The sequence below is a fragment of the Thamnophis elegans genome, chromosome 2, assembly GCF_009769535.1.
Source record: "Thamnophis elegans isolate rThaEle1 chromosome 2, rThaEle1.pri, whole genome shotgun sequence".
Taxonomy (NCBI): Eukaryota; Metazoa; Chordata; class Lepidosauria; order Squamata; family Colubridae; genus Thamnophis; species Thamnophis elegans.
The window spans coordinates 52975457-52988562 of NC_045542.1; the positions used below are offsets into that span (position 1 = coordinate 52975457).

The 13106-nt window shown below is 45.2% G+C and overlaps 1 protein-coding gene across 2 annotated transcripts in view; it reads left to right on the forward strand.

Annotated features, from left to right (window-relative positions):
• LOC116503241 (E3 ubiquitin/ISG15 ligase TRIM25-like) overlaps positions 1 to 13060 on the forward strand; it is a 42298-nt gene extending 29238 nt beyond the window's left edge. For both annotated transcript variants that reach the window (XM_032209509.1, XM_032209508.1), the window contains 2 exons: positions 483 to 545; positions 10605 to 13060. In XM_032209509.1, coding sequence (XP_032065400.1) covers positions 483 to 545; positions 10605 to 11143 — 602 coding nt within the window. In that variant the 3' untranslated portion in view covers positions 11144 to 13060. The remainder of the gene's footprint in view (positions 1 to 482; positions 546 to 10604) is intronic.
• Positions 13061 to 13106: the final 46 nt, after the last annotated feature.

Consider the following 13106-nt stretch of genomic DNA (forward strand, 5'->3'; position numbering starts at 1 on the left):
GCTTCTGGCGGCTCCTGGGCGGCGATCCCACCGCCATCCGCCTGCTCACTCGCTATGCTACCCCGCCCATGCGAGTGGCAGCAGATGGGCGGGGGAATGAGCGATCGAAGAAGGCACCAAAATTAAAAAGCGGGATCTTTTGAGAACAGCCCAGGACGCGGGAAAAATTATGAAAAAGCGTGCCTGTCTCACCAAATGCGGGACGTCTGGTCACCTTACAGATGCCACACCTGCTCTATGGAATAGCATTCTTCCCAATATGGCCCCATCCCTATTTTTTCTCTGAAAGCTACACCTGGCTTTATAAGCCTCTCTCAATGGTTTTAGTTGCCTGAGCTGATTCTGGCTCGTTATTTGTTGTTTTTAGTTGCATATATCACCCTGAATCATGGGTCAATTATTGATGCATACATTGAATGAATAAATCAATACATTTTAAAAACAGGTACTAAATAAATATCTCAATATCTTTAACCTTTCAGGAATCACAATGGTGCCATATGAACTGTTACCCACACCTGCAGACCGGAAGACTCTCTTAAAGTGTAGGTGCTTTTAGTTGATTTGTTTCCCCTCTGGAATGTGGCTGACTGTGAGATCTTGGCAAGTAACCTGCTTACAATAGTATCTCTTCAGATGACCAGAATGCCTAAGGCAGATGAACATTGTACAAGGAGAGCCATGTTAGCCTATGGCAGGGGTCCCCAAACTTGGCAACTTTAAGACTTGTGGACTTCAACTCTCAGAATTCTGGAAGTTGCAGTCTGCAAGTCTTAAAGTTGCCAAGTTTGAAGACCTCTGGTCTATGGAAACCAAAATTCAGACTTATAAATTTTATTTTAAAAATGTAAGCTTTTGTAAACTATCTTACGCCTTTTAATAATTTTTGTTTGTCTGAAAAGGTGCTTCCAGACTTCTGAATGTAAGATTGAAGGAATCTTCTGAAAGGGTAAAAAATGGGTTTCTTCATAGAATCTAATTTCAGGGTTGTTGTGCAAAAGGTAAAGAACATAGAAAATTAGGGAAATCAATCAGTTTTAGTTTGATCATACTAGAAAATTAAAATAATATTATTAGGAAAGACACTCATGCTTAATACTGATTTGTTCTGCTTCTAAGACAAAGGAAGGGAAACGTCAGTGTGACTAATGTCCCACAGGTGCTTTAAAAAAAGGTAACTGGACTTTCCTGATTTTTCTTGAAAAAAACTCAGGTACTCCTGTACTTGTCAGATACCTGTATATACCTGTATCTGACAAGTGGGTACAGGTTGGTACAGGTACTCCTTTACTTACATCCACAATTAAGACCAAAAATTATGTTGCTAAATGAAAAAATTGTTGAGTTTTGCCTTACTTTACCACTTTTCTTGCCACATTTGTTAAGTGAGTCACTGCAGTTGTTAAAATAGTAACACAGTTGTTAAGTGAATCTGGTTTCCCCATTGACTTTGCTTGTCTAAAGGTCGCAAGTGGGGATCACATAACCCTGTGACACTGCAACTGTCATAAATGTGAATCCATTGTCAAGCATCTGAATATAAATCATGTGATTGAGGAAATGCTGCAGTGGTCATAAGTGTGAAATGGAAACCCACTCATACTAACCAGGGGCTCCGTTACCAAAGCAACAACCCAACCTCCCACAACAGAAGCTCTCTAAGGACCTTATCTAAATGAGCCCAAACACAGGGCAGCAACTCAGAACAGCAGAAAAAGGAAATGGAGCATCTATATAACACATTCCAACAAAATGGACACCCACACAACTATCAAAAAGTCCCTGACCACTCAACCCAATCTAGCACAACCAACACAAACCCTAAAAAGAATTACACTGCCATACATCAAGAATATCTCAGAAACCACCAACAGACTACTACAACCACATGGAATGACCGTTGGCTTACCTGAACGATTGTTCTCTGGGCGCTGTGGGAGAGTCCAAGCATGGATTAAATTCAGTCTATTCGCCCAAGGACTGAGTTGAAATTCTTAGCCACGCCTCCTCTCCTCATTGAGGTTCAGTTCAAAAACGAAGGCATAGACTATGATGGACTGTGATCTTGAAGTGTCCTTTGGACGTCTCCATAGCCCACACACTCCGAGCAGCCTGAGACGCCTGATAAATGAGGAACGAAGCAAACCCCAGGGCGAAATTGGACTCTCCCGCAGCACCCAGAGAACGACCGTTCAAGTAAGCCAATGGTCATTCTCCTGTGTGCTGCTTGGAGAGTCCAAGCATGGGACATACACAAGCTATGAGGTCCCAGGGGAGACAACATGATCATCCAGGGTGCGCAGAGTCGCAATTACCCTTTGCAACACTCTCCTCCCAAAGGACGCCTCTGCTGCAGTGTAGGAGTCAATACGGTAATGCTTAATAAACAGAGTCGGAGACGACCAGGTAGCCGCTCGGCAGATTTCTTCCACAGGAGCTTGTGTCGCCCATGCGGCCGTGGTGGCCGCACTCCGTGTGGAATGAGCAGTGAGTGTAGGTGGTACCATCTTGCCCTGGTGCTGGTAGGCCTGTTTGAACAAGCCCTCAACCACCGACCAATGGAGGACGGTGAGATTTTGCGTCCCATGGAACCTGATTGAAAGGAGCTAAGAAGGGATTCGGAGTGACGGAATTCCTTCGTTCTCTTGATGTAGCAGTGAACCGTTCTCCGAATGTCGAGCTTGTGCAAAGTTCGGTCCTTGGGATGCTGAGGGTGAGGGCAGAAGTTGGGAAGTACCACTTCCTGCGATCTGTGGAACAGAGAGTTAATCTTTGGCATAAAAGCTGGATCTAGCCAGAGAGTGACCTGGTCAGCATGAAAAACACATAAGTCCTCACAGTTGGAAAGAGCAGCTAACTCTGACATCCTCCTTGCTGATGTAATTGCTATGAGAAAGGCTGTCTTCAGAGTTAGGAGATGAAGACCGATGGAACTTATAGGTTCAAATAGTGTCTTGGTCACAGCCCTCAGAACAAGTGGAAGGTCCCAAGTGGGGAACCTGTGTACCTTAGGAGGGCACAGATTGGAGGCCCCCTTGAGAAAACTCCTGACCTGAGGGTGCTGCCCTGAAGAAACAGCTGAATGTCTGACAAGAATGATAGAAAGAACTGCTACTTGTTATCAGAGGATGTTGGGTGACAAGCCTTTGTCCAACTCCGCCTGCGAGAAGTCCAGCAGCTGCGGTATGGATGCCAAAGTGGGCACTATGTCTAGAGTCCTACACCAAGAGGCGAAAGCCACCCAAGTAGTGTCATAAATCCGAGTCATAGACGGATGTCGGGATGCGAATGACTTTGTCAGATAAATTGTCTTTCCTCAGGAGGTCTCCCTCAAGTGCCAGACAGCCAGCTGGAGCCAGCTGGGATCCGGATGCACTATGGCCCCCTGGCTGAGGGAGAGTAGCTCCTGAGGTATCTTTCATGGTCTGTGAATGGAGAGACTGACAAGGTCTGCGTACCACGATCTCCTGGACCAGTGAGGTGCTACCAGGAGAACCTCCGCTTCCTCCGACAAGATTTTCCGAACCAGCTGTGGGATGAGGAGCAGCGGTGGGAAAGCGTACAAAAGACCCCTGGGCCAGTGGCATCTCAGAGCGTCTGTCCCCTCTGCTTGCAAGGTGGCATATCTCGACAAAAACCTCGGGAGTTGTGAGTTGACTGGACTAGCGAACAGATTGACCACCGGCTGACCGAACCTGATGGTCAGTTGATGGAAGGTCTCCGGGTGAAGACACCACTCTGCATTGTCGATGATCGTCCAACCTAGCCAGTCCTCTGTCACATTGTCCACTCCCAAGATGTGATCTGCCCACAGGGATATCAGATGACGCTCCGCCCACCATCTAAGGCCTCCGCCTCCGTCATCAGGGTCTGACCCATCTGGGAGAGTTGCTGGCTTTTGCTCACTGGATGGGCAGGAGGAACCATTGCAGCTCTCTCACGTGAAGCCGTGCCCAGGGAACGATGTTTATGCACGAAATCATGAGTCCAAGAAATTATGATAGGGACACAATGAAGGCGAACTGGTTTACTCTTGCCTCCTGTGCACGGCTGATGATGTTGCATCTGCGATCCGGTGACAGGAACACCTGACAACGGTCGGAGTCTATAAGTGCTCCTAGATGTAAGATGCAAAGTGCAGGAGTCAGCTACCGTTTTTCTCGGTTGACCGAGAACTCGTGTTTCTGCAAGGTGGAGATGGTGACCTGCACGTCTTTGATTGCTTGGTTGGTGGACGCTGATTGGATCAAGATGTCGTCCAGGTAACAGAGTAGACGTATTGGGCATGAGTGAAGATGGGCCTCTACCACCACCAATATCTTCGTGAAAGTCCTTGGTGCTGATGAAAGTCCGAATGGCAGAACTCTGTATTGGTAGTGTTTGCCGTCGTAGTGGAACCTGAGGAACTTCCTTTGGGATTTGCGTATTGGAATGTGCAGGTAGGCCTCCTTCAGGTCGATAGAGGTCAACCTGTCCCCTCGCCTGAGGCAACCCAGGATGGTCTGTAAGGATTGCATCTTGAAACGCTTGTAGGCCAGATGCCGATTTAGGTTTTTGAGATCCAGAATGGCCCTCCACCCCCACCCCCTGGAGCTTTTGGGGAGGAGAAAAAGTATGGAGTAGAACCCCCCCCCCCTTTTTTCCTGCTCTACGGGAACTGGTTCTATGGCATTTATCTGAAGGAGATGCAAGATGTCTGCCTGCATGCGTTGTCTTTTGGGGAGGGAAGGGGGAACTGGACAGTGGATGAAGTTACGGGGGGAAGGGAGAGGAATTCCAAGGATCGTGTTGAGGACCCAAGCGTCCGTAGTGATCAACTCCCATTGGGCGGCGTAAAGTTGAAGACGACCGCCTATGGGAGGATCCCGGTGGTGGTCACTTGGATCTACGGTAGGAGCGGTTGTTTGAACCGCCACGAAAGGGGTGCCTGAAAGTCTGTTGCTGACGACCCTTATCTTGAACAATGACCTGTCCTGGCTATGCTCATTGTCCTGGGGGTAGGGTCTCTGATAGGAGGGGCCCACACCCGAGTTGTCATTCCCCCGAAAGGACTGCTTTCGGAAAAATGAATTGTTTTTCCTGTCAGCCTTCCGGGCAGTAGACAGAAGCACTTTCTGTTTATCTTTGGTCTCAATTAGGAATTTGTCCAATGTGTCACCAAACAATTGTCCTCCCTTAAAGGGGGCAGAAGCAAGCTTCCATTTCGACTTCACATCCACCTGCCAGTGACAAAGCCACAACAGACGTCGTGAGGTCACATTTGAAGCTAGAGTCCGGGAGGCGAATTTGGCAGCATTGAGTGAAGCATCAGCTGAATACTCCACAGCTGCTATAATTTTGTTAAGCTCATGCATCCATCTGGAAACCTCTGAGGGGGGATTCGCTCTCAACTGCCTTAGCCAAAGCAATGAAGCTCTAGTAAAGAATGAAGCCACTGTAGATGCCCTAATAGAGCAAGCAGCTGCCTGGTGGGTCTTGTGGCATGCTTTCTCAGCCTTTTTATCTTTGGCCTTGAGCCCCACAAGGAGGTCAGCCGGTAGAACAGCATTGGAAGTGAGAGATATCACTGGAGCCTCCACCTGCGGAAGCTTCAAAATATCATCCAAATTATGTTTGTCAGCCCCACTGGGGTTGGTCAGTGACCCAGGCTGCACCCACTGGTGCTAGATCATGTTTACAAACAACTCAGTCACAGGAACCAGGTCCTGCCCAGGAGCGTCTTCCTTGAATAGCCCCTTTTTAGGGTCCTGAGCCCCAGAGGTGGTTGGAGCTCCCTGAATGGGGGTGCCTTCCTGGGTGAAGGCCTTCGTCTTGTGCAATATAGCTTTAAAAAGGGAAGGCCTGAATAATCCAGAGAAGGCAGGTTTATCAGGGATAGGATTCTCATCTTCTGAGAGCTCCTGTTCTCCAATGTTCTCCTCCTCTAACACAGACTCCTCCATGGCAATGGAGGTGCCTGGGGAAGGAGGTGCCTGAATTTGCCCACTCTGGCCAGGCTTGTGACCAGATTTGGCAGAGGAGCTACTGGAAGCCTGCTTTTTCCTATTCATTCCAGAAGCAATGCCCCTCTTTATGGCTTGTTCAATAACCCTCTGTATTTCAACAGACAGATTGGGTCCCTGGTCTTCAGCAGGTCTATTTGCCCTCCCCCTGTCTGAACCCCCTAAGGGATCAGGGTCTTCCTCCACCATGGCAGACTCAAAGGGAAGAGATTCCTCAATCATTGAGGAAGAATCTGGATAACCCAGAGTGGCTGCAGGTGAGGGAGCCTGGGATTCCTCATCTTCCAATGAGGGAGATATGGCCCTTGGTGGAGGGGGTTGTGGGGGGGGGGAGGATCCTGCCCTTGAGATAAGGGGCTTGGATCACATGAAGGTTGTCCAGAGGTTAGGGATAGCCTTCGTGCCCTTTCAAAGGTCTTCTCTAGGGCCTTCTGTCTACAGGCCTCAGCTCTAGATAGGGCCTTGCTGCCTCTGGGATTAGGGATTCCCTTTCCCCTGGTGCCCTTGTTGCCCTGTTCCACCTCAGGAGGGTCTGGCCTACTGTGTTTCAGCGAGGAGACAGGATGATCCTCAGGCACCCTCTTGCCACTGTCAGCCATGGTGTTCTTCAATAAATTCAAAGTCTGTTCCTCACGATTCTTCAGGGAGACTCTTCAGGCAGTAGGCTGGCACCGGCGTGAGCTGAAAGCTGCTGTGCGCTGCACAGATATGTCCATGGGACAGGAGTATGACCAAGGCGGCCAAAACTCTCCTAGGCAGCAATGAAGTGATTCTAAGGGAGGAGGCCTTGCCGGAGCCCCGAACGAAGGCCAAGGACTCCCTTGTGGCAATCTGCGGGCTGGGAGGAAAAGCATGGCAAACGACCAGATGTGAAAAGCATGTGAAAAATGCTTTCAAAATGGCCACCCTGCTTCTTAGAACTTCAGGGAGCTGTCAGGCATAAGCCGGAGCCTCCGCTGAGGACTCTGGCAGCCGCTGATGGACGAGAAGACAGCTGGGGGGAGAGGAAGCCTCCTACCTTCCCCCGCGTTCGCCAGCCACCGCTAGACAAATACCCTGACGATCGCAGGCTCCACAGCGATAAGGAGCCTGGAAACCCAAAAGCTTCACCAGCTATTTTAAATGGCTCGAAGGTATTTCCTAGCACAATTCTTGAAGAAAGACAAAAATAAGAAATCCTATGCTAACTAAGACGAGTCCCAGTCTATTCGCACAAGGACTGAGGAGCTCCCCAAAACATGTCCGAACTGGGCTGGACTGAATTTTTGAACTGGACCTCAATGAAGAGAGGAGGCGTGGCTAAGAATTTCAACTCAGTCCTTGGGTGAATAGACTAAGTTTAACCCATGCTTGGACTCTCCAAGCAGCACACAGGAGAATCAGCGTGGCACACAGGCCAGTTAAAACCCTTCAAAACATCCTAAGCAAACCAAGAGACCCAGCAACCCCAGAAGAAAAAATAAAAGTCATCTACAATATACAATGTAAGAACTGTAACAACCACAGGCAGAAGACTGACTGAATGCATTCATGAATACCAACTGGCAATCAGAAGACATGATAAAAAAATCTTTAATTTCACAACATATAGTCCGTTGTTAAACATAACTTCAATTGGGAAAATGAGACAATTGTAGACCAAGCCAAGTCCAAAAATGCCAAGGTATTTCTAGAATTTGGCACTCAATAAACACTTAGACATTCACAGCATCTATAGACTATGCAAAACAGACAATCAAGCAGTCCAAAAGAGATAAGGACTCCAGCATATCTCCACCAGTAATCAGCACTCAGAGGTCAAGTTAACTCCAAAGTTAGCTTCAGACCAACAATCAAGTAAGGAGTACCCCAGTCAAGAAACTGCCAAAGAGTCATCAGTAAATAGCTCAACTAAAGAATCTCTAAGGCCGCCCCCAGTCACACAGACAGACAAGCCACCAGAATATAAACTGACAGCAAACAGCACTCCTTACTAGCACTGATGATGTTACCTAGTTAGGGTAATGAAACATCTGCAAAAAACAAGCAAGCTCAGAGAGCACCAAGGATCCCTCAAGCCAGAATCAAATAACAACTGTGTTACTAACCTAACAACTGCAGTGATTAACTTAACTAATGTGGCAAGAAAGATCATAAAATGGGGCAAAACCTACTTAACAAGTGTCTCAGCAACAGACATTTTGGACTAAATTGTGGTCGTAAGTTGTGGACTTCCTGCCCAGCTGCATATATAGATGGGTGAAAGTATAACAATAACAATAATAATTCTGAAGAAAAACAAGGTAGATTTCTATGTTGGGAATAGAACAATGTTCTATTCCCAACATAGAAACAATAGGGAAAAAGACTTTTTTTCAGATGTCTATTTTTCACAGCAAGAACTTTTTTGTTGTTTGTGTATGGCACACAAAGTCTGTTGCAGTCCAAAATATTTTTATGGACAACTTGCTTAAACTTGGTTTAAGCTGCCTGCCTTTATGTGGAGTGAAAGTCACCTCTGATTTATTGACTGTTAAAAGAGGTTGTTCTTCTGTAGTCCTGGACAATGAGCCCTCAGGAGAAGCTATGTCCTTAAATAGGACATCTTGAGCTCCCTCTCCCTATCCCCTACTAGCTGAGCCCTTTTCGTTCCTCCAATTGCTAGGACAATTTCTGAACTCAATGTCTTCTCAGAAGCTCTACTGAAATGGGTAAGAGTTTCAAATGTGAAGGGAATCCTTTCTCATCTTGGCGCCCCCTGAACCAGTTGGTATTATAGTTCACAGACGTCCTAACCTATATGAGGATACCAAGAGCCATACTGTCAACATAAATTATCTTTTGTTTTCTCTTTCCTTCCTGAGGACTGTTGTGCTTAGGAAGTGGCATAAAAACCTATTTAATACCTTTGCACTTCCTGAACTCTAAGCCTCTGAAATGGTCTTTTATCAGGAAAGCCTGGGCAATATAATTCTGTATGGTCAAGGTTCAATTTGCTTAAAAATGGAGGCTTAGTAAGTGTAAATGCATTTGTACTGCAGTACTCTAGAACATTTTGGACGTTTTTGCTTCTGTTTATATTCAATTTTATATTCTATCTTGTTTTGTATTAGTTTTTTTAAACCATTTATATTTTGTTTTGTGTGTACTTACATACTACAGATTTTAAAAGTTTGTTTATAGTTGAAGGGAAGCTTTTCACAAGCTTTGTTCTTTCTACTTCTACGCATCTTATCAGCATTCAAGCAAACTAAACAAAAGGCAAATCAAGGAATTGAAGGACATAAATGGCATGTCAGAATACATTTTCTCATCCCCTTACATACGGTCCTTCACAAGCCTTAGGTGATGTGTGTATATTGATTTCTAGCTACCCTTTGCGAATAATCATGATGACTAATATTAAGACTACATTTCTTAACACAACTCCCTCAATGAGTTATTATGGTACAGTTTCCATTTAACAGTCACAATGAGTGGGATCACATTTAACCACACAATCGCCTAGTATGACATGTCAACCACACCAGGATCTAATTTTTAAAAAAATATTTATTTCTAATACTCCCTATCTATTTCCCTCCACACATACACAGATTTATATATACGCAAGAGCAGAGATATTCTACCGTTCGGACTGGTTCGCCCAAACCCATAGTGGAAATCACTGATCACCCGTGATTTCCACGGGTGGCCCTGCCCACCTGCCTTGGCTCTATGGTATCACATTTAGACTCTTTTTCTGCCAAAAGCGCATGCACGAAAGTCTGTGCGCATGCACGGAGGTGGCACGTGCGAGCGTGCACACACGGTTCCATTTCTGAACTGGTAGGAAAGGTAAGTGTATACCATCCTTGCGCAAGAAGGCTCTCCAAACTTTTCAGCTCATTGACCCATTCATGAAATTTCCGATTGTTCATCAACTCACATATTTTAATATGTGCAAATAATAAATAAATTAGCTAACAGTACTACAAATAACTAAAAAATAATACAATAAAATAATAATAATAAACCCTTGCACAATCTCATTTAGGGGTCACCATTGACCATTTTGGAGATCTCTGTTCTAGTCCTTACTTGGGCACAAAACTGGTTGGGTAACTTTGCCAGGCACTCTTGTCAGCCTAGTCTGGGAAGATGAAAAACATCTCTCTATCAAACAGCACTGGACGAATGTGCTAGATAACAGTCCATGATTTTCAATGAAGAGTCCTTCATCCTGCAGTAGTTTGATTTAGGCTGATCATAATTATTATTCCTATCTTTCTACTCGACACAAGTTTTCATTTCTTAGTGAGGCACTGGTCAAGTAGAGGCTTGATCTTTGTTTGTTTTTTCTGTGTGTAGCATTCTAGCTGCTACATTGCACTGGCTGATCACAGCTGGCAAAAATATGGAATACAGTATGACTGAAGACTGCATCTATGTCTTATTTCCCAGGTTCATCAGTATCTGAGGGTAGTATTCAAGAAAAAATGAAGGTTCCCTGTGTTGGAATAAAAATAATCCTGTCTCCTAGTCTACTCAAATCTTCCTGGCATTCTCATCCTTATTGTGGATTGATCTAGACTGACAAAATTTAATGTTGCCCTCTTTTCTTTTTTCCTTACCATGCAACAGACTATTGTGTCCTGAATTTTGATGCCACCACTGCCAACGAAGAGCTCTTCCTCTTTAAAGAGACTCACTCCGTGCTGAACATGGGGATTTTGTTGGAAACCTATTCAAAACCCATCCCTGGATTTAACCATTGGCCCCAGCTGCTTGGTACCCGCAGCCTTTGTGAGGGCTGCCATTATTGGGAGGCTGAGATTTCAAACGGCTGGCTGTGCCTGGGTGTTGCCTACAGCTACCGGCATAAGACCGAAAAATCGTGCATGTTGTATCTGATTGGCAGGAATAATTATTCATGGTGCTTGGAGTGGGACTCAGTGAATTTCTCTGTCTGGCATAATAATATCCAGACTGTGCTGCGTGGTGACTACTACAAGACCATTGGGGTTTTCCTGGACTATGCTGCAGGCTCCCTGACCTTCTACGGCATCACCAGTTCCATAAACATCATTTACCGTTTCTTAACCACATTCACTGAACCACTGTACCCAGCTGCCATGGTAAGCAGTGGGACTTCTATTACTTTGAAACAACACCCTGAATAGAAGAGGAGGGGAGGGAATCCCATCTTAAAAGCCAAGAGAGCTTTCACAGTTGCTGATAAAATTAACTTTATCCCATGAGTGCTGCAGCAAATTACTTTAATCTGACCAGTTTATACAGGTTGGCTTCCATGTAAAACATTGCGTTAGCTGCACAGAACATGTAAAATCTTAGCTCTTTTTCTTTCCTTTCACCTTTAAGTCAGACTTGATTCCTGATGATTATATATACAAATCCAGGGAGTTTTTTAAGTAGCATTTTTGGAAGTAGTTTAGCATTACTTTTTCCATAGAGTTGGGTAGGCCTCAATTTATGATCACAATTGGGACTGGCATTTCAGTCCCTAAGAGAAGCATTAAACAAGTTATGATATGCCTGGGCCTGATTTTACCATCATTTTTATCACAGTTGTTAAGCAAATCAGCATGGTCATTAAATGGACCACATGGTTGTTGAGTGAATTGTGGGGTGGTTAAGAAAATCCAGCTTCCCCAATTGATTTACTTGTTGGAAGCTGTCTGAGAAGACCAAAAATTATGATCGCGTGTCGCACCAGTCACTGCAACTTTTGTAAATGCGAGTCAGTTGTCAAGCATCCAAATTGCGATCGCAGAGGTAACTTCAAGGATGGGTTGTAAGTCATTTTTTTCTGAGGCCAAGTAACTTTAGACCATTGTTAAATGGTCATAAGTCGAGGACTACTTGTAGCCAAAGTCATCCAGCTGACTTTTGTACCCAAAGTAGAATTCAGGTTTTCCTAGTCTTAATCCACCAGATTTTGGAGGCTTCCCCAAGTTTATGAGGAACCAAACTCCTAAAGCGAATCGCTAGCTCTGTGATGACGAACCTATGGCATGCGTGAGCCATATCTTCCCACACGTGAGCGGTCAGCTCAAGCATGCATGCGCATGCTGACCAGATGATTTTTGGTCTCTGGAGCCTGGGGAGGGTGAAAAACAGGCCCAAACAGCGTACTGGAAGTTCCCAGAAGGAAATACTCAACATGGAAGTGACCAGTGGGCCTGTGAGGGGGAAGAGCGAGTGGGAGGGTTGTGCATGCACATGTGGAGGTATGCTTTGCATTATGGGTGCCGACATGCGCACATGCTATTGTGCACTCTCCCTCGTATTTTTGGCACCCAACAACAAAAAGGCAAGCCATCACTGGGCTAGCTAGTCTGAAAATCCTTATCAGAACAACAGCTAGTCATATATTATTTGTAGAGACAGGATTTGGTTATGTAATTAATGCGCTTCCCTGAGTAACTGGATGACCTTTACAATCATTAGACTCTCTTGATGGGCTATTTCAAGTTAAAATTTAAAACTCTGTTATTGTTAAAGATTCTCTGCTGGCAATGACTTGTCCATAATTTGTCTTGTTTGATCACCCTGGTAACCGCATAGAAACTCCCTTCTGCAACACTAACTCCCTAACTTGCATGTGGCCTGCACCAGTGTTCCCAGTTCCCCCAGTCTCCAATGCAAATTGTACAGGGTCTGCATTGGCTCTTCTGCAGCCTCCCTTTCCTCCTCCCCCCCGCCCCCCGGGCAGGGAACATCCCCATACTCCTTCCCTGGGACTCCAGCCCTCTTCCTACTTAAAGATCTGCCAATTTTGAGGTTAGCATGGCTACCGGATTGCCTGAGATTGCTAATTGATGACCTCATACTTTATATGACTGTTATCACTTAGCAACAGCAATCCCATCCTAATTGTTGTCATAACACAAGTTACTTGTAATACTCACACAAATGGTTTGTTTTTGATCCAGTAGCATATTTGGTAAAATCCGTCTTGAGACACACGAACACTTTTTTAAAAAAGACTTTACAATGTTTATGGTCTCTATGGTCTACAGGTAAAACTCGAAAAATTAGAATACCGTGCAAAAGTCCATTTATTTCAGTAATGCAACTTAAAAGATGAAACTAATATATGAGATAAGACTCATTACATGCAAA